The sequence below is a fragment of the Hyperolius riggenbachi genome, chromosome 10, assembly GCF_040937935.1.
Source record: "Hyperolius riggenbachi isolate aHypRig1 chromosome 10, aHypRig1.pri, whole genome shotgun sequence".
NCBI lineage: Eukaryota > Metazoa > Chordata > Amphibia > Anura > Hyperoliidae > Hyperolius > Hyperolius riggenbachi.
Window position 1 is genome coordinate 22,048,976 of NC_090655.1, and position 27,980 is coordinate 22,076,955.

At 45.3% G+C, this 27,980-nt stretch overlaps 1 protein-coding gene across 17 annotated transcripts in view; it reads left to right on the forward strand.

Moving 5' to 3' along the window:
* Positions 1-19,815: 19,815 nt before the first annotated feature.
* Positions 19,816-27,980, forward strand: part of JAKMIP3 (Janus kinase and microtubule interacting protein 3) — a 157,353-nt gene continuing 149,188 nt past the window's right edge. For 9 of the 17 annotated variants that reach the window (XM_068258190.1, XM_068258194.1, XM_068258195.1 and 6 more), the window contains exons 1-2: positions 20,974-21,039; positions 27,378-27,875. In XM_068258190.1, coding sequence (XP_068114291.1) covers positions 27,492-27,875 — 384 coding nt within the window. In that variant the 5' untranslated portion in view covers positions 20,974-21,039; positions 27,378-27,491. Of the gene's footprint in view, positions 19,861-19,899; positions 19,946-19,977; positions 20,031-20,973; positions 21,040-27,377; positions 27,876-27,980 lie in introns of those variants that run through there. The other 8 variants (XM_068258186.1, XM_068258187.1, XM_068258189.1 and 5 more) reach the window with 4 other exon arrangements.

Genomic DNA, 27,980 nt, shown 5'->3' on the forward strand with positions numbered 1-27,980 from the left:
ACTATTTATGTTGTTTTTGTTTTTTTTTATTGTATTTTTTATTTTATTTTTTTAATAAAAAAAAAGTGTATGTGGGTAATTTTTGGTGTGGGAGGAAAACTGCTAATTTTAAATGTAAAATAATATTTTTTTTTTTTATTAAAAATGTATGTTGGTGCAGTTTACTATTTGGCCACAAGATGGCCACAGTGAAAAAAGTCCTGGATGGGAAGTGAGATCGGTTAATGGGAATTGTATTCCCATTCACTAATCGGGGGGCTAGCGGCGGGCAGCGGGAGCGCATGCGGGGGCGCGCCCGATCGCGCGCACCAGCCGGCGGCAGCAGCAGTGCCTATCTGGACGAGGAAGCTCGTCCAGATAGGCCGAACTGGTTATAGGATACCCGAAGTGACATGATGAGATAGATCTGTGTATGTACAGTGCCTAGCACACAAATAACTAGGCTGTGTTCTTTTTTTTTTTTCTCTCTGCTTGAAAGAGTTAAATATCAGGTATGTAAGTGGCTGATTAAGTCCTGACTCAGACAGGAAGTGACTACAGTGTGACCCTCACTGATAAGAGATTCCAAGTATAAAACCCTTTCCTATCAGCAAATGGCTTCTGAGAGCAAGAAAGAGGTAAAAATCAGTGAGGATCACACTGTAGTCACTTCCTGTCTGAGTCAGGACTGAGTCAGCCACTTACATACTTGATATTTACATGCCTTATCACCATGGTGATAACTCTAGAAACGTTGTTAAAGACAGGAGATAAGCTTAGTGAATTGAGGCCAATGGTAGTTGGTGCCGTTTGTTTTTTTTCACGTCTGCCAGTAGTGAAGATGACGAGGTGCCGGCTGATTGTGGATCAAACAACATGAACAAAATACATGGCGAATATTAATCATTAGGATTAGGCATCTATAGAGGGAGGGTACAAGTGAGAATTAGGCTAGGATTAGCCATAGCAAAATATTGTTAAAGATTTCTGTTATTCTTCTATCATATTACCCATTGGCCAATAATAGAATATCAGTAATTTTATATCCTATTACCATGGTGCCTTTTTTACACCTACGCTTGTGGAGGGACAGTCCCTCTTTTGTAAACAAATCCTCTATCCCCCTTTTTCCTTATTTAAGGCTCAGGTTCCACATGGCGCAATTTGCTGCATTTTTTCCCCGCAGGCAAATTCGGAACAGAAAGCCCAGCCCATTGAAATCAATAGGCTGCTTCCAGATCGGGGGTGTCTGCAGTATTTTTTTTGCAAATCGCTTTCGAATTTCCATTCCTGCACGTTGGCAGGGGGATTCGGATGTGGATTCTCAGCAGCGCGGCCGGGTGCTGCATCCGTTTTGATATGGCAAGCGAATGACGTCATAGTGTAAAAGGACCTCGGGCTTTTTTTCCACATTACCCTTTCTGCACTCAGGTTAACGCAACAACAATGAAAATCTTAGGGCCCATTTACACTTAAAGGGCCACTATCGCGAAAATTGTAAAATTGAAAGTACATGTAAACACATACCTATAAGTACATTTTTCCCAAAGTAAAATGTGCTATAAATTACTTTTCTCCTATGTTGCTGTCACTTACAGTAGGTGGTAGAAATCTCACAGAAGCGACAGGTTTTGGACCAGCTCATCTCCTCATGGAGGATTCTCAGGGTTTTATGTATTTTCAAAAGCACTTAGTGAATGGCAGTTGCTCCATCCAACTGTCAAAAAAGTGTGCAGCGAGCAGGGAGGCTGGCCGATATCTTTGTATAAATAATTTTCAGGGAATTTGTAAAAAAGATAAAGGCCATGCAGAGAATCCCCCATGAAGAGATGGGCTAGACCAAACCTGCCGGTTGTGTCAAATTCCTACTACCATCTGTAAGTGACAGGGACATAGGAGAAAAGTAATTTATGGCACATTCTACTCTGGAAGAAACGTACTTCTCGTTTGTATATGTTTGCACATATTTTAAATGTTACACTTTTTCATGATAGTGGTCCTTTAGTGTGTTGGTATGCGTTAGTATGCGTGTGCTCCTTATGTATGCTGAGCCATAGAAAAACATGGACATTACTTTGAAAATCAGTTGTCCTTTTAGTTCTAACTGAGAGCAACTGATTTTCAAAGTAATGCCCATGTTTTCCTATGGCGCAGTTCCCGCTATACGCTTTTAACTGAAAGCTTTTTCACAGTCCACTGCTATAGAGAAGAAAAAACGCACACTAAGGCATACCGGCACATTAAGTGCAAAAGGGCCCTTATGGGGGCCTAGCACACTTACCTTATCGCATTGCACCAGAAGTGCTCAGTTCACCGCCGAGCCATCGCAGAGTCCACAGCGCGTTACCACTGGACTTCAGCTCCGACGGAATGCATGCAAGTCAATGGACCACACAGAAAATTAAAATACGGTGGCGGTGCAAATGGAACAAGGAATCCTGTTTGTGTGGATTACGTTGCTTAGTGACAGTTGGCAATGGGTGTGTAAGGGGGCGGCGCTATGACTATAACACTGTAGGCGCAATCTGCCACAGGGTCATATGAATGTAGTTTTTTTGCGAAAGGGGTGGAGCATTGCACCGCAAACACAAAGGTCAGGTGTAAGGGTCAGGTGTAAGGGTCAGGTGTAAGGGTCAGGTGTAAGGGTCAGGTGTAAGGGTCAGGTGTAAGGGTCAGGTGTAAGGGTCAGGTGTAAGGGTCAGGTGTAAGGGTCAGGTGTAAGGGTCAGGTGTAAGGGTCAGGTGTAAGGGTCAGGTGTAAAACCGGCCTATAGAGGAGTAAGGGCTTGGAAAATATTAGGAATATCGTTAGTGATAACAATGCTGAAAAGCCAAAAAAGTAAAGCCATTAGCAGAATATCTGTAACAATCTGCCGCAATTACTATTTGTAGTAGCAGGGGGCCTAGGCTATTTTATTGGGCTTTAATGTAATTTTGGCTATTAACATGGGAGCCTATTGTGGTGCCCAAACTTCTCTAACGTCTCTAACGCCCAATAACAGGGCAGGCACTAGATCCGGCCACTGTACAGACTGCGGCTACAAACAACGGGTACCTTGAGGGTGAAAGTAGAATGTCGATAAAATTACCAACTTTCTACTATAATGTATGGTTTCTGCTTACGTCAATCGTTGGCCAGTCAAAATTGGATATGTATAGCAGGCTTTAGATGTTAGAATTGTTTGCTCTATGATCTGTGGTGAGAGTGTCCTCTGGGCATCTTCTAGCGCAGTGGTTCTCAAACTTTTTTTGGGGGTACCCTTGATTTGCGCCCCCTTGGCAAAAACGACTACCGAAAATGCCGTTATGACCCTTATTAGGCACTTACGCCCCCCCCCCCCCCCCCCCTTTTCAAGTAGCCAGTAATGAGTATTAGGCAGCATCTCCTTTCAAGTGAACAATGACTGCCCCTCCTCTCCTGGCAGCACCCTCCCCCCCCCAACTAGTCAGTGACCCCCATTATGCAGCAATCCCCTGAATGAACATGACAAGAATAAAGAGTCAGTCTTGTAGCGCACATAGACATTTCCCCACATGAAGACTGCAGTTAGTAGTACCCCCTTTATTTACGCAGCATCACCTCAGCACCGCCTCCAGATTGTAAGTGACCCCCATTACCGGGACAAACATTTCCTTGCCTATCCAACGCTCCACCCCGATTCCTCTGAAGTCCAACATCAACATCAACCACGGCTGCCAAAACTAAAGGTTACCTGGCAGGTAATGTATATCCATGTGCGGGTGCGGTCACCTGATGCCAATGCACAAAGGATGGGTATGCATGCTGAGGCACCCCTGGGAGGTGCTCAAGGCGCACCAGGGTGCCACAGCACCCAGATTGAGAACTCCTGGTCTTGGGGCCGGATTTACCATAAGGCATTGTAGGCATGTGCCTACAGGCTCCTTATGCAGGAGATGCGGCTCCCCTACCCAACTGTCCTCATACCCATTGGGGGGGGGGGGCTACTTAATAATTTGGGTGTTATGATCACTTTTGCAGCATATACTGCTGGCTGCAGATTTACTGAAGACAAGCAGTTTTTGATTTCTTTGCGTGCATTTGCTCGCATAGTTTTGCGTGCGCTTACACTATGCGTTGATTCCATCTGCAGTCGCTCTGAAGTTAATGACAGGTTATTATGCTTTTGTGAAAAAAAACATTGTCTGTTGCAATGGAGCTGCAATCCCTTTCTGGCAGGCTGCATATCATTGTCTGCCATTTCCTGCTGTCAGCCTGTGATTGATTATCATTCACCTGTGTGGGAATCTGTCATGTACTGATTACCGATTCCGCTTTCTGCTACCAATTTCCGCATTCCAATGCGGAATTTCCGCCGGAAATTGCCGAAATTCCGCCTGACTTTAACAGCGATTTTCCTAAAAACTATAAGGTCTTTTTGAAAAAATGTTTTTGCATCTTGTTCAGAAGATTCTGTTTAATAAACCCTGAAAATTTGGTGTTTCTAGGACTTACGGGGGCTTTGCTATTAACCGCTAAATTCGGCGGATTTTTACTGTAATGTAAAATGCAGGAAATAGGCAGATGCAGATTTTCTGCATTTTACATTACAGTAAAAATCCGCCGAATTTAGCGGTTAATAGCAAAGCCCCCGTAAGTCCTAGAAACACCAAATTTTCAGGGTTTATTAAACTGAATCTTGTGAACAAGATGCAAAAAAAAGTTTTCAAAAAGACCTTATAGTTTTTGAGAAAATCGATGCGGAAATCCGCCTACGGCGCTTGCATTACCAATTTCCGCATTCCGATGCGGAAATGCAATTTCCGATCGGAATTTCGGAAATTGCATTTCCGCGGAATCCGAATGAGCATCCCTACTTAAAGAGAACTCGAGGTGGGATTTAATTATGTTAGTGGGGCACAGAGGCTGGTTGTGCACACTAACGCCGGCCTCTGTTGCCCCATGGTGTGCCTCCAGGACCCCCCTGCGCGCCGCTATACCCCCCGCAGTGCTGGCGACACACAGCGTGTCACCAGCACAATGTTTACCTATGCCTGTCTGTTAGCGCCGCTCCCCCGCCTCCTCTGTATCGGTGCTACCTGCCCGCGTCCCTTCCCTCCCGCTGATTGGAGGGAAGTGACGCGGGCGGGTAGTGCCGATACGGAGGAGGCGGGGGAGCGGCGCTAACAGACAGGCATAGGTAAACATTGTGCTGGCGACACACTGTGTGTCACTCGCACTGCGGGGGTATAGCGGCGCGCAGGGGGGTCCTGGAGGCACACCATGGGGCAATGGAGGCTGGTGTTAGTGTGCACAACTAGCCTCTGTGCCCCACTAACATAATTAAATCCCACCTCGGGTTCTCTTTAAGCAGTGACTAGTTAATCAAGCGTTCATTCTGTTACCTGTCCTGATCTTCTGAGTTCTGGTTTATGCACTCAGCGCTACCTTGCGCTGAGCCACTATAGTGAAAGGATTGTTTGTGGCTGTTCGGATCTACGCCTGCTCTGTGCACCACATCTCCTGTTGGAGTCAGTCCTCTCCTCCACTAAACTGGGGATATCCTGGTTCCTTGTGCAGGTGTGTGTACCTCCTTCACGTCAGGTTATGCATGTCGTGCTGACTGTGGAGAATATACCACCAAGCGTAACATTGGGGGAGGCACACGTGGCTCCCTATACTTGGGGTGGGGGACACATCTACTACATAGATTAATGGGGTTACCAAATGGGTGTGGCCTGAGTTGAAGATCGGAGTTTAGGGCGCCAGAACGCCTGTGCCTACAGGCTTCTGAGCTGTAAATCCGGCTCTGCCTGCTCTAGTGAATTAGGAAGTACTGAGGACCCTCCCTGTCAGAACTGCAATAGGTCATGTGATGGTGATTTTGGGCACTAGTAATGATACTTGGACCGTGCGTCCCTCTCTACTCGCAGATGAGTGCATCCCTGCCCCCGTCTTTGTGAATAAAGTACGGACACAATGCCTTATTGGCCTTTCTAAGGACACCTGGACTTTACTAGTGTCCATTATAGGCTTGTGTTTGACAAATACAATCCGATTACTGCAGATCTTTTTGTTACATGTGTTCTGTGTGTACACAGGAGGGCCTGCTGGCCACCATAACCTCGTTAGATGGTTTTCTGTTTGTAGTGTGCTTTGCTGTTGTATTATATCTTATTAAAAGCACATTTAAAGTGGACCTGGCTGATCCATTTTGTGGACAAGCAATGTACAGTTTACTTATTAGACCAGCACAAGATCTGTATATTTCACTTAAAGTGGACCTGAACTCTTGCAAAAGGCAAAAGGAAAGCATTAAAAATGCAAATGTGACTAATCACCAGTGTAATTTGATCTCTCAGCCGTGTCAGTTCAGGAATCTCCTCTGCCACAGCAGAACAGCTAATTTGTAAGCCCAGGATGTTAATATATCTGCTTCCATGAAAGCAGGAAGTAGACACACTACAGATTAATTGCACGATTTGTATCAGCTGTAACAAGGAAATGTTTATTATGCTGTTCCGTATATTTTACAGCAGAGAGGAAGTTCTGAGTTCAGGTCCCCTTTAAGCTTCCCGCTAAGCTTCCCACTCTAATATTTATTCAAGGAAACCTGAAGTGAGAGGACTGCGGAGACTATTTAATTCCCTTTTAAACAATGCCAGTTGCCTGGCTGTCACGCTGAGCTTTTGGCTTTAGTTGAGTTTGAGTCACACCTGCAACAAGCATGCAGTGGGTGGAGTCACAGCATCTGATCTGCATGTCTATTCTGGGCCAGAGCCGATAATGATCACATCTGATGAGAATCTTGCATGAGTACAGCAGTCCCTGATGCCTGGGCCAATGATTAGCTGGCAGATCGATTCAGCCGATTGCCAGCCAGGAGCTTTATTCCCACTAACCCACCCCCACCCACCAGGTGACATCACAAATGTGCTGCTTTGTGCCCCCCTGCATAAGAACAGAACACGTTGTTAGCCTGCAGGCTAGCGATGTCTGTACAGTGTCGACCTGGTACCAATCTGCACTGGACAACATTCATTGTATGTGGGTTAAAGAGACACTGAAGCGAAAAAAAAATTATGATTTGTATGTGTAGTACAGCTAAGAAATAAAACATTAAGATCAGATACATCAGTCTAATTGTTTCCAGTACAGGAAGAGTTAAGAAACTCCAGTTGTTATCTCTATGCAAAAAAGCAATTAAGCAAAGTCATGGAGAGGGCTGTTATCTGACTTTTATTATCTCAAGTGTTATTGAACTATTTACTTTTCCTCTGCCAGAGGAGAGGTCATTAGTTCACAGACTGCTCTGAAGGAATCATTTTGAATGCTGAGTGTTGTGTAATCTGCACATATTATAGAATGATGCAATGTTAGAAAAAACACTATATACCTGAAAATAGAAATATGAGAATATTTTCTTTGCTGCTAATCTTCTAGTAATTATTCATAGTACACAACCAATTCATTATATCATATATATATTTTCGCTTCAGTGTCTCTTTAAAGGGAACCTAAATCAAAAAGGGGAAAAAAATTAACCTACCTGGGGCTTCTTCCAGCCCCCTACAGCCGCCCTGTGCCTGTGCCATCACTAAGCAAGCCTCCAGTCCCCGGCAGCGCCCGTCTTTTGGCTGGGCGACTCGGCTAGTCGACGGCCACTGCGCATGTGTGGCCTCCAATACTCTTATGTTGCTGGGAGTATTCTGCACATGTGCAGTAGAGCTTTTCCCATACTGTGAGGTTTTTTTACACAGTAGAGAGGAATGACAGCGCATTAAAACCAAGTTGCACCTGACTGACATTATTTGCAGAGACCTGCAAGGCCCCTTTTAAAAGGAACCCGAAGTGTGTAACCTATGGAAGCTGCCATATTAATTTTCTTTTAATCACCAATTGCCTGGCAGTCCTGCTGATCTTTCTGGTCAGTAGGGTCTAAATCACACACCTGAAAACAAGCATGCGGCTAATCTTGTCAGATTTGTCATAGACCTCTGATCTGCATGCTTGTTCAGGGTCTATGGCTTAACCTCCCTGGCGTTTTGAATCCGCACGGCCGCGGGAGGTTTTTTTTTTTTACCTAATTTTTTTTCATGTAGATAGCGATAGGCGCTCTCTCCCTCCCACCCTTCCGATCGCCGCCGGCGTGAATACCTATCAGGAAATGCCGTTCTGAACGGGATTTCCTGCAGGGCTTCCTCTGTCACCATGGCGATGAACGGAATGACGTCATCGACGTCATGACGTCACAGGGAGTCCCGATCCACCCAATAGCACAACTGGGCAGTGATTGGTCAGGCTGCACAAGGGGTCTGCGGGGGGGGGCCCTCTTTTGCGGCGGATCAGCGGCGGCGATCGGGTAAGACAAGCAGCTAGTAGCACGTGTATAAAAAAAAATTATGCAAATCGGCCCATTAGGGCCTGAGCAATCCACCGCAGCGTTACTGGACGAGCTGAGCTCGTCCGTAACGCCCAGGTGGAGTATTGGAGGCAGAGGATCAGCAGGGCAGCCAGGCAATGTGCATTATTTAAAAGGAAATAAACATGTCAGCCTCTCACCTCGGGTTCCCTTTAAAGACCCAACTGGGCTCATAACAGCTGAGACAGGTAAACGCCTAATGGAGGGTGTTTGCTTCCAAAATAATTTGCGTGCAATGGATTTCGTACTAGACCCTTCCACCGCGATGAGGTCATCTTGTTGTAAGGGACCCTAGCAACTAGCCATTAAAATAGAGGAATGGCTGCAGCGTGGACCACGCACAACCCTAACCTCTGTTTAAAATGACCCAAAAAACATGAAAACATAAATAATGACCTGGGAGCAGACAGAACTTACAGTAAGTTCTGTCTTTCTATTGTGGGTGTCCGCACTGCACCCCTTCCTCCATTTTTTTTAATGGCTAGCTGCTCCCAGGTCATTATTTATATCATTACTACTAGTCTACCTAAGCCCATTTAAAAACTGGGGTGCTTGCATATCAGTATTTTAGGTCATTTTAAATAGAGGTCCTTTCTACTTTGTACATAACGCTGTTGTATTGCGCAGCAAGCAACAAGCAGCCAATCAGCCATGAGCAGCAGTCAGTTTTGGAAGAATAGAGATGGGACCACAATAGGCTTATACAAGAAAAGACAGAATTTGCATGTTTCCAATCAACCAGTATCTTTGGAAACTTCTGAAACTACCGCTTGGTCTAGAATAGATTGTCCAGACTTCTGACAGGTGCTCTTTATAATCTGGTGACCTGTTCCTTCTAGGAAAAACAGTATGTTTGTAGGGCACATAGTATAGATAAGCTTTGATCTGAACATAAATGTTTATTGCCTGAGCTGAGGAAGACTACTGGAAACAGATTAAACATTATTACCTATTACTGCTCGTCTCATGAATTTCAGGGACTTTTCAATAAATGGTTCTGAGCAATCCTGAGTGGTGTAAACTGTAGTTTTTGCTTATGAAAGACATTGGCCTCGGTTCACAAAACCACTTAGGAGCGGCATGCACACTATGCACGGTCGTGCTGCGTAGCATGCCTTCCTTAGTTACGCTCACTGTCTACATAGCAACGAGCGCTTTTAAATGCCGGGTGCTGTGAAGACATATTGCGACCACGATACTTTACTAGCGCAGCCGCTACTATGATAATTATCTACAGCGTCTCTTTCAAGTGACACTGAAGTGGAAAAAAAACCCCTCATAATCTAATGAACTGTATGTGTAGTACGGATAATTAATAGAACATCAGTACTAAAAGAAATGAGTCTCATTTTCTCAGATCCACAGGTTCTAATAATCTAGTCATACACAGAGTTCACTTGGAAACTTTTGGTCCCAGAGCCTTCTGTCATGCTGCCCCTACATTTTGGAACTCCTTACCTCAACAGATCAGGACAGCTCCATCCCTGGACGTGTTTAAATCCAGACTGAAAACCCACCTGATTAGTTTGGCATTTGCAGAATTATAACTTTTGTTGTGTGAATACTTCATCCTACTACCAATTACTGAATCTGAGAGAGCCTAAGCGCTTTGAGTCCTATGGGAGAAAAGCGCTATAGAAATGTTATTGTATTGTATTATTTTTATTTTCGGCTATATGGCTTTTTTATAACATTGCATCATTCTGTCATATTTGTAGCTTACAAACCATACTCTGCATTTTAAACTATGTAACAGAGCAGAGCTAATGACCCTTTGAATTTTCATGCAGTAAAATATTATCTGAAGTTTATCTTTCAGGCTACATTCACAGTGAGATGCTACGTTGCTGCATTATAAACACTTACTGCGCAAAATTTCTAGAGTACATGCGTATGTGAGCCCAAAATGGGGGTGCGGGGGCAGGCTGAAACTTTCCTGGTGGGCCCTTAGTGTCCCAGTCCGACCCTAGTTATGCACATTGCTTCCTTAACAATGCGCATAACATTAACTGCGGGTGGCCCTGCTCCAGTGAATTATCGCTACCGCAATACTTCACTCACGGCCGCTACTGTATTCATTTCCGTTGTGCAAATTAATACAGTAATGGCTGCGAGTGAAGTATGAGGTGATGAATCAGGCCCTATATATCGTACGTTTATTTTAATAATAATACAATACAATAACATTTCTATAGCGCTTTTCTCCCATAGGACTCAAAGCGCTTAGGCTCTCTCAGATTCAGTAATTGGTAGTAGGATGAAGTATTCACACAACAAAAGTTATATTTCTGCAAATGCCAAACTGAACAGGTGGGTTTTCAGTCTGGATTTAAACACGTCCAGGGATGGAGCTGTCCTGATCTGTTGAGGTAAGGAGTTCCAAAACGTAGGGGCAGCATGACAGAAGGCTCTGGGACCAAAAGTTTCCAAGTGGACTCTGGGTATGACTAGATTATTAGAACCTGTGGATCTGAGAATGCGGGGATTGCTACGCAGCTGCAACATTTCTTTCATGTATCCAGGGCCATTTTCACTTCAGATTCCTCTTTAAAGGGCATTTTATTGACAAGATGCGAAAATATCGCCCAGGAGAAAACTTAGGAGAAAAAGTGAAAGGGTGAAGCAACTTTACTGTATGAAGTATGTCAGGGGAATACATACAACTGGGGCCCGTTTTCTTGCACAACCTGCAGGTGAATTTCTGAAATGTCACCAGACTTGTGTCTTACTAATAAACATACCTCCCAACTTTTTTAGATAAGAAAGAGGGACACTTAAAGAGAAACCATGACCAAGAACTGAACTTCATCCCAATCAGTAGCTGATACCCCCTTTCCCATGAGAAATCTTTTCCTTTTCTCAAACGGATCATCAGGGGGCGCTGTATGGCGGTGAAACCCCTCCCACAGTGTGATGTCAGGACCATGGTTCTGACAGTTTCCTGTCTGTGAACCTCATTGCATTGTGGGAAATAACAGCTGTTTACAGCTGGGTCCAACTGCCAAAAAAGCAAGCAGCATCTCCTTCCACTGACGTCACCTGCCAGCAGTAAAAATGTCACCACGTGATAAATGTCAGAATGTAAATCAAGGAGAGGAAAGCTTTTACAATGGGCAAACACTGACTAAATCATTTATACATAATTATTGTAAACATAAAGCACTTTTTTTTTTTTATTACACTATTTTCACTGGAGTTTCTCTTTAGGCCTCTTTTACAGTGGGACGTTGCGTTTGATGCGACGTTAAAGTCGCACAATGTGCCCCTAATGCAGCGCATGTAGGTTATGAAATTGGACGTTATTTTGCACTGCGTTGTTTCTCTTGGTGCGCCGTTTTCGTCGCATACTGATGGACAAAAACGGTGCATGTGTTACATAAAAAAAAAATAAAGAAACATTACTGAGCATGTGCAACACACACATAACGCAGCAAATGTATTGCTAAACTCACAGCTTGCAGCACCTTCTAAATATTGCTACACGTTACACACAACGCAACGTGTGCACTGTGAATGTCGCGCAGACTTTGTATTGCTGTGCATTAGTCTGCGTTATAAATTTTTATAACATGCGACTTTAAAGAGACTCCGTAACAAAAAGTGCATCCTGTTTTTTATCATCCTACAAGTTCCAAAAGCTATTCTAATGTGTTCTGGCTTACTGCAGCACATTCTACTATCACAGTCTCTGTAATAAATCAATGTATCTTTCCCCTGTCAGACTTGTCGGCCTGTGTCTGGAAGGCTGCCAAGTTCTTCAGTGTTGTGGTTCTGCTATGAACTCCCCCTTTCAGGCCCCTCTCTGCACACTGCCTGTGTGATATTTAGATTAGAGCAGCTTCTCTCTTCTCTCTTATCTTTTACAAGCTGGATAAATCGTCCTCTGAGCTGGCTGGGCTTTCACATACTGAGGAATTACAAACAAGGGCAAAGCTGTTTGCAGGAAGAAAAGAGCAGCCTGAAACTTCAGTGCATGAGAACAGGGGGAAAGAAACACACAAATGATCTTTTGAGATTCAAAAGGAAGGCTGTATACAGCCTGCTTGTGTATGTATGTATTTTCTATGTGTGGAGATACTGTACATCAACCTACTTCCTGTTTTGGTGGCTATTTTGTTTGTTTATAAACAAAGTTTTTAAAACTGTTTTTAACCACTTTTAATGCGGCGAGGAGCGGTGAAATTGTGTCAGAGGGTAATAGGAGATATCCCCTAAAGCACTGGTATGTTTACTTTTGAGCGATTTTAACAATACAGATTCTCTTTAACGTCCCACTGTGAAAGAGGCCTAAGCCACGTCCCTGGCACACCCCTAGTTGGGCAAACTATACAGATTTCATAAGACAAATATGTTGTTTTATAATTTAAACCACACCGGTCCTCTCTATCCTGGTTCATTTTCCTTCATATTAACATGTGAAAATAGGAAATATAGCAATTGAATCGATGGGAATAAAGTTTAGAGCCAATTAAACACAATTTTCAGTAGAAAAATACATATATTTACTCAGATCTATACTTCAGTCCTGAAAGAGGGACAAAGGAGGGAGACAGAGGGATTGAGTCCCCAAAGAGGGACTGTCCTTTCTAAAAGAGGGACAGTTGGGAGCTGTGACTGAACGATGTAAAATGTGGTGACTGGAGTGAGAATTCCTCTGGCTGAAGGGAAAACGATTTGACCTTTTCTAAGCTTTCATGACGCTGAGCCGTATTTTTCCCTCTAATCGTCGGTTTTGCTTTATTTTTCCTCAGTAGATGAGACATTTGATATTGATTTGCTATTTCTGCTTTGGGCACAGTGCGTCTGAATGGGGGAAATGCAAAAGAAGAAAAATCATGTTTCATTTTCCTGTTTACCGAACAACTAGTTTTCCATTTCGGGGATTTATTTTTTTGTTCTGTGTGTTTTTTTTCCATCTGTGATCCAATTACCCTTGAAAAGATCGATTGGTTGCCCAAATAACCCCTGGCCTTTCCTTATAAGAGCAGAAAACGTGATTGGGGTGTAATGGAATTTTGATTGCAGTTTCTCTGCGCAGAACTGAGGTCAGGGTAAGAATACAGTTAATATGAAAAAAAAGAGAACCAAACCAGTATAGCGGCACTCAAAGAAAAAAGGCTTTATTGCAAAGCTATACATTGTCACTAGTCCAATCACCAGCAAATTCCATAAAGAGGAACTGTTGCGAAAATCTTCAAAAATTCAAAAACACATACAAATAAGAAGTACATTTCTCCCAGAGTAAAATGAGCCATAAATTGCTTTTCTCCTATGTTGCTGTCACTTACAGTAGGTAGTAGAAATCTGACATTACCGACCGATTTTGGACTAGCCCATCTTCTCATAGGGGGGTTCTCAGGGTTTTTATTTATTTTTTAAAAGCACTTAGGGCCTGTTTCCACTACACGCAGATTCTGCATGCAGAAAACTGACACCAATGAATGCCTATGGGAAATCTGCATCAGAAAAAATCGCGTTCAGTGGAAACAGGCCCATAGACATTCATTGGAGTCAGTTTTCTGTGTGCAGAATTTGCGTGTAGTGGAAACAGGCCCTTAGTGAGTGGCAGTTGCTCCGTACAACTGCCAAAATAGTGTGCAGTGAGCAGGGAGGCTATCCAGCATCTTTGTATAAAGATTTTTCAGGGAATGTCTATATAAAGAATAAAGGCCATACTGAGAATCCCCTATGGAGAGATGGACTAGCCCAAAACCTGCCGGTAATGTCAGATTTCTACTACTTACTGTAAGTGACAGCAACATAGGAGAGAAGTACTTTATGGCTCATTTTACTCTTGGAGAAATGTACTTCTTATTTTTATGTGTTTTACATTTTAAGATTTTTGCGACAGTTCCTCTTTAAGTATTGATTCCTGCACACATCCTAACTGGTGGAGAGACCATAACTGCATACAACAAACAGTACCGAAATCTGAACATGACTATAATCCTAATGTGTATTGGGGCCTGTTCACACTTGAGCGATTCCCGCTTATCGCCGAAACGCTAGCGCAATATGGCAGTGATTTCACTGCCGCGATCGCGGGCGATTTGCGATTAGTGCCAATTGCAAAACATGTTACATGCAGCATTTTGCCGCGATTCTGGAGCGACCGTGGTACAGTGCTTACTAAAGCGCTGATCGCGATCGCTCTGAATTGCGGAAATGTGAATGGGCCTTCACCCCTTCCAGTTCAAGATGGCAATAGATTTTTAGCTCTGGCATACTTCAATGAAGATGTCATTGAGAAGATACCATGAAACAGTAATCGTGAAACAAATCATGTTATTCTAACTTTTTATTCATCTATGTCCAGTCTCCATTGCAGTTCACACTCATTATAACGCATGTGTTATGCAACGGACCACTGGGAACCTGGCCTAACTGATAACTATGTCTCATAAAACTCTGTGTGAAGTTCAATGGTTGAAGATTTGTCTGTATGGGAGCTGAATATCAATACAAATCTGTCATCATTCATCTGAGACAGTAAAAACTTTAATGGTAGATCTTAACCTTTAATTTAACAACCTATTTCTACTTGAACAAGAGACTGATCTTTCTCTGATTGAATCTGATCGGAGAGAGATCTGTTGGCCGCCATAAACCGCAGGCCGATTTCCAATCGATTTTGTGACGTTGCCCTGGCCACTAAGCCCCTAATGTTTTGTGGCCCACCTCCTTTGCCCATGCAGTTATACTTTACCTACCGCAGTCCACCCTGAATGTTCTCGTACTTTCGCATTTGTGCCACATACTAACGCAGTAATCCCTGATGGCCTGTTTTTGGCGGTGCGGCACCCGGGCACCGCTGCCGCTAATCTGCAGTCTGAAACCTACCTCAGTGGAAAGCTCCTTGCTTCAGTGGAAAGCTTCTGGCAGCATCGGAAGAGGTGATAACAGTATCTTTTGTTTACATTCCTTTGTCAGATACATTCCTAGCAGTACTGAAGATGAGCTCTCTCTGCTGTGGAAGCAGAGAGCTGAAAAGTGATCACTAGATAGATTTTAATATATAAACACAGCAGCTATGCAAGAAAATGCAATTGCAGCTTTCAGAGCAAATAAACTGTACTTTGGGAACTTGTCATTTGTGAGCAGACAATATTACTTGTGCACAAAAGCAAATATGGTAACCGTATGGGTAATAAAAAGTAGGAAACCACATTTTTGTTATGTCAGATTTATGTAGTGAAAATAACGTAATAAAGAAAAAAATTTTTTTACAACATTTAATCAGGGATGTCCAACTCCAGTTCTCAAGGGCCGAGGCCCTCCCACATTTTTGGTACAGCTCAAATTAATTGATAGGACTGAATCAGGACAGGTTGTGGCCCATCAAGTAGAACACAGTCCATCCTAAACACTGGCATGGATTTGGTCCTTGAGGACTGGAGTCCGACACCCGTGCTGATTTAGTCAGCGGTTGCCCATTGTAAAACCCTTCCTCACCCCGATTTACATTCTGAACTTTATCACAGGTGGCAATGTCTGTAGTCCTGTCAGGTGCAGCTCTGTGGAATGTTTGTTTTTCTGAGAGTTCTGAAGCAAGTATCATTTCTGGTCTCCCAGAATGCTATGGGGTAGAGAATTACACAATAGCCAAACAGCCTAGGCTAAATATCACTAGGAGGGCAGGGCTGCATACCAATATAAGGCAATATGCGGGTAGCGCAGATCCAAAGAGACCACAAGGGGGTCATCGCCCTTTAGGCGGAGGCAGAGGAGGGGCAGGGGCAGGTGTAGGAGGCCTTCCCAAAAAGAGGAAACAGATTCAGTGGAAAGGTCAGGAATAGAGGAGGTACATCTGTTGGACCACACAGGGGGGAGGAATGAACAGGAGCTTAGGGTCATCAATTTATCCAATGTTGTGCTCTCCAAGGACTACCTTTCATTATTATCCAAAGGACTTAATTTTTGTATCACTGGAAATTTTGATGTGTGTCGATTTGAGGTAGATTTAATGGAGGCTATTAGGAAAATAAATGTGCACAAATTTTTCAAGAGCAAAGATGAATCTAATGTTATTAATCCCATGGTTGGTCCATTGGGTTTCAGCACAAGTGCCGCCTTTAACGCCAAAGATGAGGAAATGTTGGGGATCCTGAGGGATCTCTTGGAAGAAAGTGGGGGTGCGGAGGGGGAAGAGGCAGAGGGAACTAGAGATAGAGGACTGAAGTCCTTTCGTAAGTCCACGTTCAATCCCCCTATAGCCCCGGGAAGCCCAATTGATGTTTTTCATAGGGGGGTCCTGAATGATATTAGGGCGTGTATCTATCCCAAAGATGAGATGAATATTACACAAGGCGAGAAGGCTGCACTTGAATGGCTGAGATCCAGGACGGACATTATATGTAAACCTGCCGATAAGGGGGGGAATATTGTTATTCTATCCAAGGAAATGTACTTAGAGGAGGCCCATCGTCAACTGGGGGACACCTCGACTTATGAGGAATTAAAATCTAACCCAATAGAGAAAGATAAGGGAAAGATGAGGGCCCTCCTGAAGAAAGGAGTAGAATTGGGATTTTTGAGCAGGAAACTGGGGGAGGAATTATTTGTGGAGAAACCCAGATTCCCCATTTGGTACTATTTGCCCAAGGTGCACAAGACGTTGGTGAACCCCCCGGGGAGACCGATTGTCTCCGGTGTGGGTTCGCTAACAGAGGTGTTGTCAAGGTACCTAGATTTTAGATTGAGACCATGCCTCAGGATGGTTAAATCCCTTGTTCAGGACACAGTTGACATATTGAATACTTTGGATACTTTTGAGTGGAAGGAGGGCTATCACCTGGCCACAATCGATGTGGTCAGTTTATATAGCCGAATTCCACATGCGGCGGGGTTGCATGCATTGCGCAGTGTTTTGGATAGATATGGCAAATGTGATGAGTTCTCTGACTACCTGTGTGAGTGTATGCAATTTATCTTAGAACAAAATTCTTTCATGTTCAATCAAAAATGGTACAAGCAAGTATCAGGAACAGCGATGGGGACCCCTGTGGCCCCAACCTATTCGAATCTTTTCCTATCAGTTTGGGAGGACGAGACCATTTGGTCCCCTGTGAATCCATTCCGTAGCCATATTAAATTATGGCGTCGATACGTGGATGACGTCCTTGTAGTCTGGGATGGTGACCGTGTGGAATTTTCGAAATTTATGGAGTGGATCAATTCCAACCAAATCAATATGAGCTTTACCTCACACTTTGGTGATAGGGAAGTGGAGTACCTAGACCTAAAGGTGGTTATTGAGGATCGGGTGGTGACCACTAAAGGTTATAGGAAGGAAACCGCCACGAATAGCTTGCTCCACTTTACTAGTTACCATCCCAGACATGTTAAGGACGCCATCCCGTATGGCCAATTTTTGCGCCTCAGGCGGAATAACAAAAACGAGTCAGATTTTGAGGAACAAGCGATAGAGTTGGGTGAGCGTTTAATCAATAGAGGATATGAACCAGGTTCAGTGGGTAAAGCCCTAGATAGAGCCCGACAGGTTCCAAGAGAACAGTTACTTACCAGGAAAAATCGATTGCGATCTACAAGCAATCGGTGTAACTTCGTATTTGATTATTCCCCACTCTCTGAAAAGATTAGACAAGCGGTCCGCAATCAATGGCGAATCCTCAGATTGGATAAACATCTGAAGGATATAACCGAATCACCCCCGAGGGTCAGCTTTAGGAGGGGTAAAACTATCAGGAGGATGGTGGTGCATAGTGACATAAAAAAGGATGAAGAGTCTGGTAACTGGTTGACTAAAAGTAAGTGGGAGGGGAATTATGGTTGTGGGCACTGTAGTGCCTGCCGCTTTATTAAAAAGGGTAAGGCAGTGCAGATTGGCCCAATTACTTGGAAAATCAGAGAGTTCATCAATTGTCGTACTCGGTTTGTCGTTTACTGTGTGTGGTGTCCCTGTGGCCGCTATTACATTGGTAGGACGGTCCAGCCACTGAAGGAGAGATTTCTTCAACATAAAAGATCTATCAAAAATGGGGTAGGTGCTACCCGATTGATAGAGCATGTAAATGAGGCCCATTTGGGTAATGCAGATTGTCTCTCCTTTGCTGGTCTGGAGGTCGTACAGAGTGACCGCAGAGGGGGGCTGAGAGATGATAGGCTCTCAAAGAGGGAAGCATGGATGATTTATCATACTGAGGCTCTGGGGAATCTGGGTTTCAATGAGAGGGATGAGGCGAATGCTTTTTTTAAATAGGTCTGTTATAGGTATTTTTGTATAAACTACACTGCCACCTATGTTCCTGATCTTATATCAAACCCCCCCCCCCTGACCCTGCCCTGTGAGGGAGATGAGGGGGAGGGGTTACCTGTTTATAGGTGGGGTAGGAAGTAAGGTTGACAGGCCCCACGTGTCCTGAAGAGGCGTGAATATCACGTGAAACAGCTGTAGACAGCAGGGGCTTTCTTTCTGTAATCGTTGCTTTGTGGCCTTAATAAAAGAAGATTTCCTGTGGAGTGCCGGAGTTCGTGCCTTCTTTCAGTTTATAAGGCAATATATAGATATAAGAAATGTTGCTGATGCTGAGACCTGGACTATTACTACAAAAGTAGGAATCCTGAATAATTTACTGTATTCTGCTATATGTCACTACAGGGCCTCTTTAACTATTTTTTTTTTGGTTTTGTTTGTTCCTCTTTACCAGACCAGAAGAAAGATGTAGAAGGGGAACCAGGAGGACTTGGCTCGGTGAGGCTCTCTGATCGGGACTGCAGCCTTCCTGTCCCTCCACCTCACAATGTCAAAGAAGGCCGCCAGCAGCAGCAGAGCTAAGGGAGAACGACAAGACACACTCGCTTCCCTGCAGGCTGCCAATGAAGACCTGAGAGCCAAACTCACTGACATCCAGATAGAGCTCCAACAGGAAAAGAGCAAGGTGAGTCTTCATACGGTACTACAATACTAAAGACCTGAGAGCCAAACTCACCGACATCCAGATAGAGCTCCAACAGGAAAAGAGCAAGGTGAGTCTTCATACAGTACAATACTAAAGGCCTGAGAGCCAAACTCACCGACATCCAGATAGAGCTCCAACAGGAAAAGAGCAAGGTGAGTCTTCCTATGGTATAATACTAAAGACCTGAGAGCCAAACTCACCGACATCCAGATAGAGCTCCAACAGGAAAAGAGCAAGGTGAGTCTTCATACGGTACAATACTAAAGACCTGAGAGCCAAACTCACCGATATCCATTCCAGATAGAGCTCCAACAGGAAAAGAGCAAGGTGAGTCTTCCTATGGTATAATACTAAAGACCTGAGAGCCAAACTCACCGACATCCAGATAGAGCTCCAGCAGGAAAAGAGCAAGGTGAGTCTTCCTACGGTACAATACTAAAGACCTGAGAGCCAAACTCACCGTTATCCAGATAGAGCTCCAACAGGAAAAGAGCAAGGTGAGTCTTCCTATGGTATAATACTAAAGACCTGAGAGCCAAACTCACTGACATCCAGATAGAGCTCCAACAGGAAAAGAGCAAGGTGAGTCTTCCTACGGTACAATACTAAAGACCTGAGAGCCAAACTCACTGACATCCAGATAGAGCTCCAACAGGAAAAGGGCAAGGTGAGTCTTCCTACGGTATAATACTAAAGACCTGAGAGCCAAACTCACCGATATCCAGATAGAGCTCCAACAGGAAAAGAGCAAGGTGAGTCTTTCTACGGTAACAATGTGCCTCACACAGGGCTGGTGCTTCCATAGGAGCAGAGCAGTTTCTAGGCCAAATGTCTCCCAGGGAGAGGGTGTCAAATTATCCCCCCTCCCCCACACACACATACACCCCTGTAGGCTATTTGCAGTATATTGCAGCCCCCAGTATGGGTTAGCCACTGGTGGTAGTATTATGTAAACCGATGTAGGTGTAGGTAGGTTGTTAGGTATAGGTGCCCCCAGTATAGGAAGCCAGGTATAGGTGCCTCCTGGATAGGAAGCCTGGTATAAGGGCCCCCAGTATAGCTAGCTAAATATAGGTGCCCCCAGTATAGCTAGCTAGGTATAGGTGCCCCCAGTATAGGTAGCCAGGGTATAGGTGCCCCCAGTATAGGTAGCCAGGTATAGGTGCCCACAGTATAGGTAGCCAGGTATAGGTGCCTCCTGTAAAGGAAGCCTGGTATAAGTGCCCCCAGTATAGCTAGCTAAATATAGGTGCCCCCAGTATAGCTAGCTAGGTATAGGTGTCCCCAGTATATAGGTAGCCAGGTATAGGTGCCCCCAGTATAGGTAGCCAGGTATAGGTGTCCCCAGTATAGGTAGCCAGGTATAGGTGCCCACAGTATAGGTAGCCAGGTATAGGTGCCTCCTGTAAAGGAAGCCTGGTATAAGTGCCCCCAGTATAGCTAGCTAAATATAGGTGCCCCCAGTATAGCTAGCTAGGTATAGGTGTCCCCAGTATATAGGTAGCCAGGTATAGGTGTCACCAGTATAGGTAGCCAGGTATAGGTGCCCCCAGTATAGGTAGCCAGTGACTAGAAATGCTCCCCGCGTCACGTGCCTTGTTAACAATGCTCCCGTTCCCCCATCTGCAGAGCGGCGCAGTGGAAGGAGATTAAAGAGAAACACTCACCTTTTTATGCTCCGGGCTTGATGTTAGAGTTCCAGGTCCACTCTGTCTCCTCTGCACTGGCGCTCGCACTGCGTCAAGCCAAGAGCCTGGGACGGTGAGTATGTATTTCCTGTCACTGCACCGCTTTGCAGATGGGGAATGGGAGCACAGTGAAAGAAGGGGGGGTCCAAAGAGAGTGAGGGAGGATAGGAGTTGCACCCCCCCCTCACGGCCTCCCAACTCTTCAATGCTTCGGTGCGGTCCTTTCCTCTGTGCACCAGGTGGGGACCCGTCTCTACCGCCCCAAGAAACGGGCCTGCAAAGGAGCATGGGCAAATGGGCCATTGTCTAGGGCTCTGAGCTCCTTTGGGGTCCACAAGTCAAGGGTCCTTAATCTGAATTCCTGGTTCTAAGCAAGATGAGTCCAAAACCCTCTTGGACCAACCGTATGCTGATATCATCCTCCAGGTCCCGATCACATGACGTGACTTTATATCAGCATACAGCGCCACTCCCGCTAGGAAGAGGCAATCCAATGAGGTAAGTTTTAGCATTTGGGGGCTGGCCAGCTAAGGGGGGCAGGGGGAGTGAACCCAGCTCCGGTGCCACTGCACTGAGTTATCTCGCAAGATAACTTGTGCAAGGCAGCCAAAAGGTTAAACAACAACAGCTGTTGACCTTTTTTGACTGCCGTAGTATCAGCATTCACAAAATAATCGTGCGCACACAGCCCACACTAAGCTGTCGTCCACAGGTGCTCCCATGTCTGTGCTTATGTACCACCTTTGGTTTAGTATATACTGTCAGGGCCGCCACAAGAAATTTTGGGGCCCCTCACACATCATCAGGCCTGCCCCCCCCTCCCAGGGCTCACCCACTGGTTGCTGTGCCCACCCACTAGCTACCCCACCCCCATGTCCGTGCGCAAAATGTGCATGGCTCCGACACAAGAAAGTGGCATGCACAGCGTGATAGGGCAAAAAGTGACATGTTGTGGGTGGAGCCAAAATACAGCTAGTCTCTGGTTAAAAAATGAGATGCGGACTTTTGGGTCCATTTTTATCCGTTCTCCGTTCTCTTTTGTCCCCCTCTTTCCTTCCTGTGCCTCTTGTCACCCCTCTGTCTCACCTCAGTTTGTGCCTCTTGTGTCCCTCTGTGTGACCTCATGTTCCTGTCTCATCTCTTTTCTCCCTGTGCCTCTTTTGTCTGCCTCTGTTCCCCCTGTGCCTCTTTTATCCCCCTGTGTTACCTCTTGTCCCCTTCTGTCTCAGCTCGTTCCCCTGCCCTAGCCAGGTATAGGTGCCCCCCAGTATAGGTATCCAGGCATAAGTGCCATCAGTATCAGTAGCCAGGTATAGGTTCTCCCAGTATAAGTAGCCAGCTCTAGGTAGTACCCCAGTATAGGTAGCCTGGTGTAGATGCCCCCAGTATAGGTAGCCTGGTATAGCTGGTGCCCCAGTATAGGCCAGCAAGATACAGGTGCTCCAGTAGAGGTATTCAACTATAGGTGGTGCCCCGGTATAGGTAGCCTGGTATAGTTGCCCCCAGTATAGGTAGCCAGGTATGGGTGGTGCACCAGTATAGGTTAGCCAGGTACAGGTGCCCCCAGTATAGGTAGCAAGCTATAGCCACCCCAGTATAAGTAGCCAAGTATAGGTGGTGTCCCAGTATAGGTAGCCAGGTACAGGTGGTGCCCTCAGTAAATGTAACCAAGTATAGGTGGTGCCCCAGTATAGGTAGCTAGGTATAGGTGGTTCCCGCACCAGTATAGGTAGCCAGGTATAGGTGATGGCCCAGTATAGGCATCCTGTAGCCAGATATAGGTGGTGCCCCAGTATAGAAAGTCAGCTGTAGCTGGCTCACTCATCTGCTCCCCACGTGCTGGAACGCGGTGTGCTGGTTAGTGAACCACAGGCCCGCAGCCTGCACATGCGGCCCTTTCAATGCTTTGTGGGGAGCCCAGGGACCCCAGAAGCTCTGGGCCCCTCACTGTAGTGTCAGTGTCCCCCCCCCCCCCCCCCCATGGCTGCCCTGTATACTGTATATACTCGACTATAAGTCTAGAAATTTAAGTCTGACTCACTAAATATAAGTATAGGGGTCGACTTGTACTCGGGGTCGGATCTAAATTTCTGACTCAAAACCTTTGCCTCAATTGTGGCTAGCAGGCTGCTCCGTGAACTGGCAGGGAACAATCGCGCATGCCCGCGCGCGTTCCCTGCTAAACTGCAGCTCCAGGACTTGACGCAAATCGGCGTTAGGTGGAGTTGGGGCTGCCACCGCGGTCACGTCCATCTGCGTGACACGATCGTTGGGTAGTTAAAGGACAACTAAAGTGATCGGGATATGAAGGCTGCCATATTTATTTTCTTTTAAATAATACAAGTAGCTTGGCAGCCCTGCTGATCTATTTGGCTGTATTAGTGTGCATCACACACCAGAAACGAGCATGCAGCTAATCCAGTCATATCTGACAATAATGTCAGAAACACCTGATCTGCTGCATGCTTATTCAGGGTTTATGGCTAAAGGTGCGTACACAGGTCTGATTTTATGCCCGATTGTCGTTCACATCGGACGTTTGAACGACTTGTCATTCACGCAAAAAGTCGTTCAGACTCCTTGTACACACAGACGACAAAACGATTGAAATGCTAATTATAGCTAATTTAAATGTCGTTTGGGCAATGAACTGGATAGAACAATGGACCAGATCAAAAGAATGATCATCAAACGACTTGTTGTTTGAATGTCTATTAGTGTTAAATTAATAGACTTTCAAACAACACGTTGTTTGTACACATGTACTGACCTAACTGTCGTGAAAGAAGCGGATCAGTCAAAACTGCTGCTATCAGTCTAACGATCATTCGTACACACGCCAAACGGTCGTTTAAACGACCAGTTTGACCAACAAGTCGTTCAGAAATATCAGACGTGTGTACGTACCTTAAAGTGAACCAGAGACGTTGGACAAAAGTTTTTATACATACCTGGGGCTTCCTCCAGCCCCATAAGCCTGGATCGCTCCCACGCCGCTGTCCTCTGCTGCTTCTATCCACCGGTACCGGGTCCCGTACTTACGGCCAGTTGTCAGTCGACGCACGCAACCAATTGTATTGTACGCAAGAACAGGGACTTCTCCATACCCTTACGCATCCGCCTCCATACTACGCAGGCGCATACGTAAGGATATGGAGGGATCCCCTATTCATGCGTACAATTGACCGCGTCCGCCGGAAGTGATGGAATCCGGTAGCGGCGATGGAGACAGCGGAGGACGGCGATGTGGGAGCGATCCAGGCTTATGGGGCTGGAGGAAGCCCCAGGTATGTATAAAAGCTTTTTCATTTTTTATACACTGGTCGTCTCTGGTTCCCTTTAAGGGTATTAGAGGCAGAGGATCGGCAGGGCAGCCAGGCTACTGGTATTGCTTAAAAGGAAAGAAATATGGCAGCCTCCATATCCCTCTCACTTCAGTTGCCCTTTAAATACAGCTTAGTAAACCTTACATCACCTTCTACAGTGAAATCCACAGCAGCGTATTATTCTGTCGAGTCAGTGAGTAGAACGAGGAGGCTGCCAGATTTTCCAATACATGGACACAGTCTCAGCTTCATCCGCACGGCTTATTCCTGCGCGGGATGCTTATTGTTAAGCTGCAGCTGAAAAGATTCCGCATTCATTCCTGTAAGTTGTATTTATTGTAAGTCAGAGCGACTCTGCGGGCTTCGCAAGCAAAACATCCTCCTAATTGATTCAAATGAAGCTCTTCAAATGTCAGAAGCTTGTGTTGTGTAACATTAATGCCAGCCAGGAAAGGACTGCTGCTTCTGTGAGTCTGCGATGGTTTCTGACAACAAGCACCAGTCAGATACTACATTACAGCTGCTGGCTGGTAAAAGGAATGCATACATGAAATAAAGGCGCCTGGTAAAAAGGGGATTGCCACTAGTAGAATATCACTACAATTAGCGATAGTCTACTGCTGGATGCCGATACTATATCAGCAATGTTTACCCATATTTTACTTTGTCTAATCCTAAACCTACTCCTACACAGGACCCTCCCTCTAACCCTAAGCCCCCTGCTGGTGCCTAACCCAAAGACTCCCCACCCCGCAACCCTAAGACCCACCCCCATTGGTGCCTAACCCTAAGACCCTCCCCCCAGCGATGCCTAACCTTCAGACCTCCCTTTCATGTGCCTAACTCCAATCCTCCCCTTTCGGGGCACTTAAACTTACTCCCCCTAAACCTTAAAGGACATCCGAGGTGAAAATAAAGTGAGGAGAATAACAATTGTATGTATCCTCCTTCTCCTAAAAATGACCCTTTTTTTTAGATATCCCACGGTTTTATTTTATATTTAAATTAAATCTAGTTTTTAAGTTTTTACTGTTTCATTGTCTCTGCTCACTGACACCTTCATTGAAGTATGCCAGAGCTTAAAGAGAGACTGAAGCGAGTCTAAAACTAAGTTCTTACTGTAAAGCACCTTACATAGTGCTAAGCTGTCACATCCCCGCGGCAAAATGAGGGCTTTATACCCTCCAAATCCCCTCTACAAACTTGGGGGAGCGCTTCCTGATGAGGCAGAGCTTAGCGCTGTAGCTCTGCCTCTTAGCGCATCAATCCCCGCTGATCGCTGCCTCTCCCCGCCCCTCTCACTCTTCCTTCACAGAGAGGGGCGGGGGAGAGGCGGAGATCTGCCGGCAGAATGACGTGCATAGAGGCAGAGCTGCAGCTCATAGCTCTGACTCCATGAGCAGCAAAATCCTCAACCAAGAAAGTCATGGATTTTGCAGAGGGGATTTGAGGGGTATAAACCCCTCGTTTTACCGTGGGGATGTGACGGTTTAGCACTATCTAAGGTGCTTTACAGTAAGAACATGCTTTTAGACTAACTTCAGACTCACTAAATCTATGAATTGTTTTCCCTTTTTATCTCTTTCCTGCTCCAGGAAGCCATTTACTGACCGGAAAGTATTTTATGGCTGTGATTACTTATCAGCGAGGGTTATGCTATAGTCTGATCCAGTCCGACCCGGATAGTAACTGTCACGTGCATACTGTTATAAACTGTTCTAATTCACCATTTTCCGGCACCAGCAAACTCCTCCTCAAGAGTTTGCAAACACGATCACACAGCAAGCTGGAGATAGACTTTTCTCAGGCTTCTTCAATATTCACGAAGTTTATTCAGGAGACATATACAGTATACAGATATAGTTCATCATATCCTGGCAAAGCAGATTTCCATGTTGCGTTACAAGCTTCTTGATTAGACTTCCTGCTGAAGTCAATCAGGTACTTTCTTCCTAACTACGTTACACTAGACTACCTACAGTATGTACAGCATACATTATATCAGATTATATATAGAATGAATAGAGGTTCCAGTCAGCCTTTAGATCTAGTGGGAAAGTCAGAAGCAGAGTGAGCTCTGAGCGCCCACCTAGGTTTTTAATACCGACTAGGAAAGAGTTAAACGTGACATCATATTCGCCATCCCCTAGACCAGACTATTGGATGAACCCCATCGTGGTGTCATAATACCCACCCACTCGATTAATATTTAATGTCACCTTTCCTTTACTTACTGGAATGTGGATATTTAGTAAATATGGCTGATGTTTATTGTTCCAGTGGCGTACAAGCTGAAGTCAGTGAGACCTGCGGCCTTGTCCATAGAACAGCTTCTTGGTATGTTCTATTTCTGCTGACAGAACTGCAGATTTTCTCTCTAAGAGAAAATCCCTTAAAGGGCAGGTCTGCTCCTCAAGCCTTTTTGACTAACTCAGTCCAAATAACTGAAGCCTACTTAAATTATAACACATACCTGATGTTTAACCCTTTCTGGCAGAGGAAGAAAAAAAGGAACACAGCCTAGTTATTTGTGTGCTTGGCATTGTACATACACATGTCTATCTCATCATGTCACATGTCACCTCGGTATTCCTTTAACTCTTCCCTGCTGCACAGCATTGATATGTGGCAAGCAAGGTAAATTGCGGCACCCGGAGGCACCTAATTAGCGGCAGTGAAAGTTAATTTGGGTCGCCCAATATCATCACAAGCACCAGGGGCTTGCGGAAATGCAAATTGCAGCATTGCATAGCGGAAGTAGATGCCACAATTAAGTCCAAATTAACTTTTACTGACGCTAATCAGGAGCATCAAGGTGCCGAAATGTACTTTGCTTGCCACAAATCGCAGCCATTATAAAAGCCATGATTTGCGGCAAAGAAGGAAAATTTTGGCGCCGGGAGACGCCGCTTCATCAGGCTGTAACTGTTTAATGGTTCTTTGCTACTTAGGTAAGTATGAACCTTCAGGCAGTATATCAGAGGGTCCCTGTTTCTTTCTTCACAGGTTTATTTCAGCTCTTTCCTGACAGGCTGCTCGTAGACGAGATTTTTCATGATGACCTTTCCTTTTCTTTTCCTTGCAGGTGAGCAAACTCGAGCGAGAGAAGAATCAGGAGATCCGCCAAATCCGGGAACACGAGCAGCATAAAAACATTGTCCTCGTGACCGAGCTGAAGGCCAAGCTCCACGAGGAGAAGATGAAGGAGCTTCAGGCGGTGCGTGAGGCCCTTCTGCGGCAGCACGAATCGGAACTCATCCGGGTGATCAAAATCAAAGACGGCGAGAACCAGAGGCTACAGACGGTGGTGAACGCGCTGAGGGACGCCGCCCCGGATAAAGTCAAAGCCGTGCTCTACAGCGAGGCCAGGGAGGAGGCCAAGAAGACCTTCGAGTCGGAGAGGATGAAGATGCAGCAGGAGATCTTTGAGCTGAAAGGGGCAAAGAGGCAAGTGGAGGAGGCTCTGACCGTAGTTATGCAAGCGGACAAAATGAAGGCGGCGGAAATCCGGAGCGTGTTCCATTTACACCAAGAGGAGATCTCTAAGATTAAGCGGGAGTCTGAAAGGGAAATAAGAAGACTGGTATGTGCGAAAAATCTTATTTTTCTACCCCTTTTTCTTGTTTGTATGTATGTGGCAGTGCATGGGGGGGGGGGGGGGATAAGTAATAGATGTGTTGTCTTCACA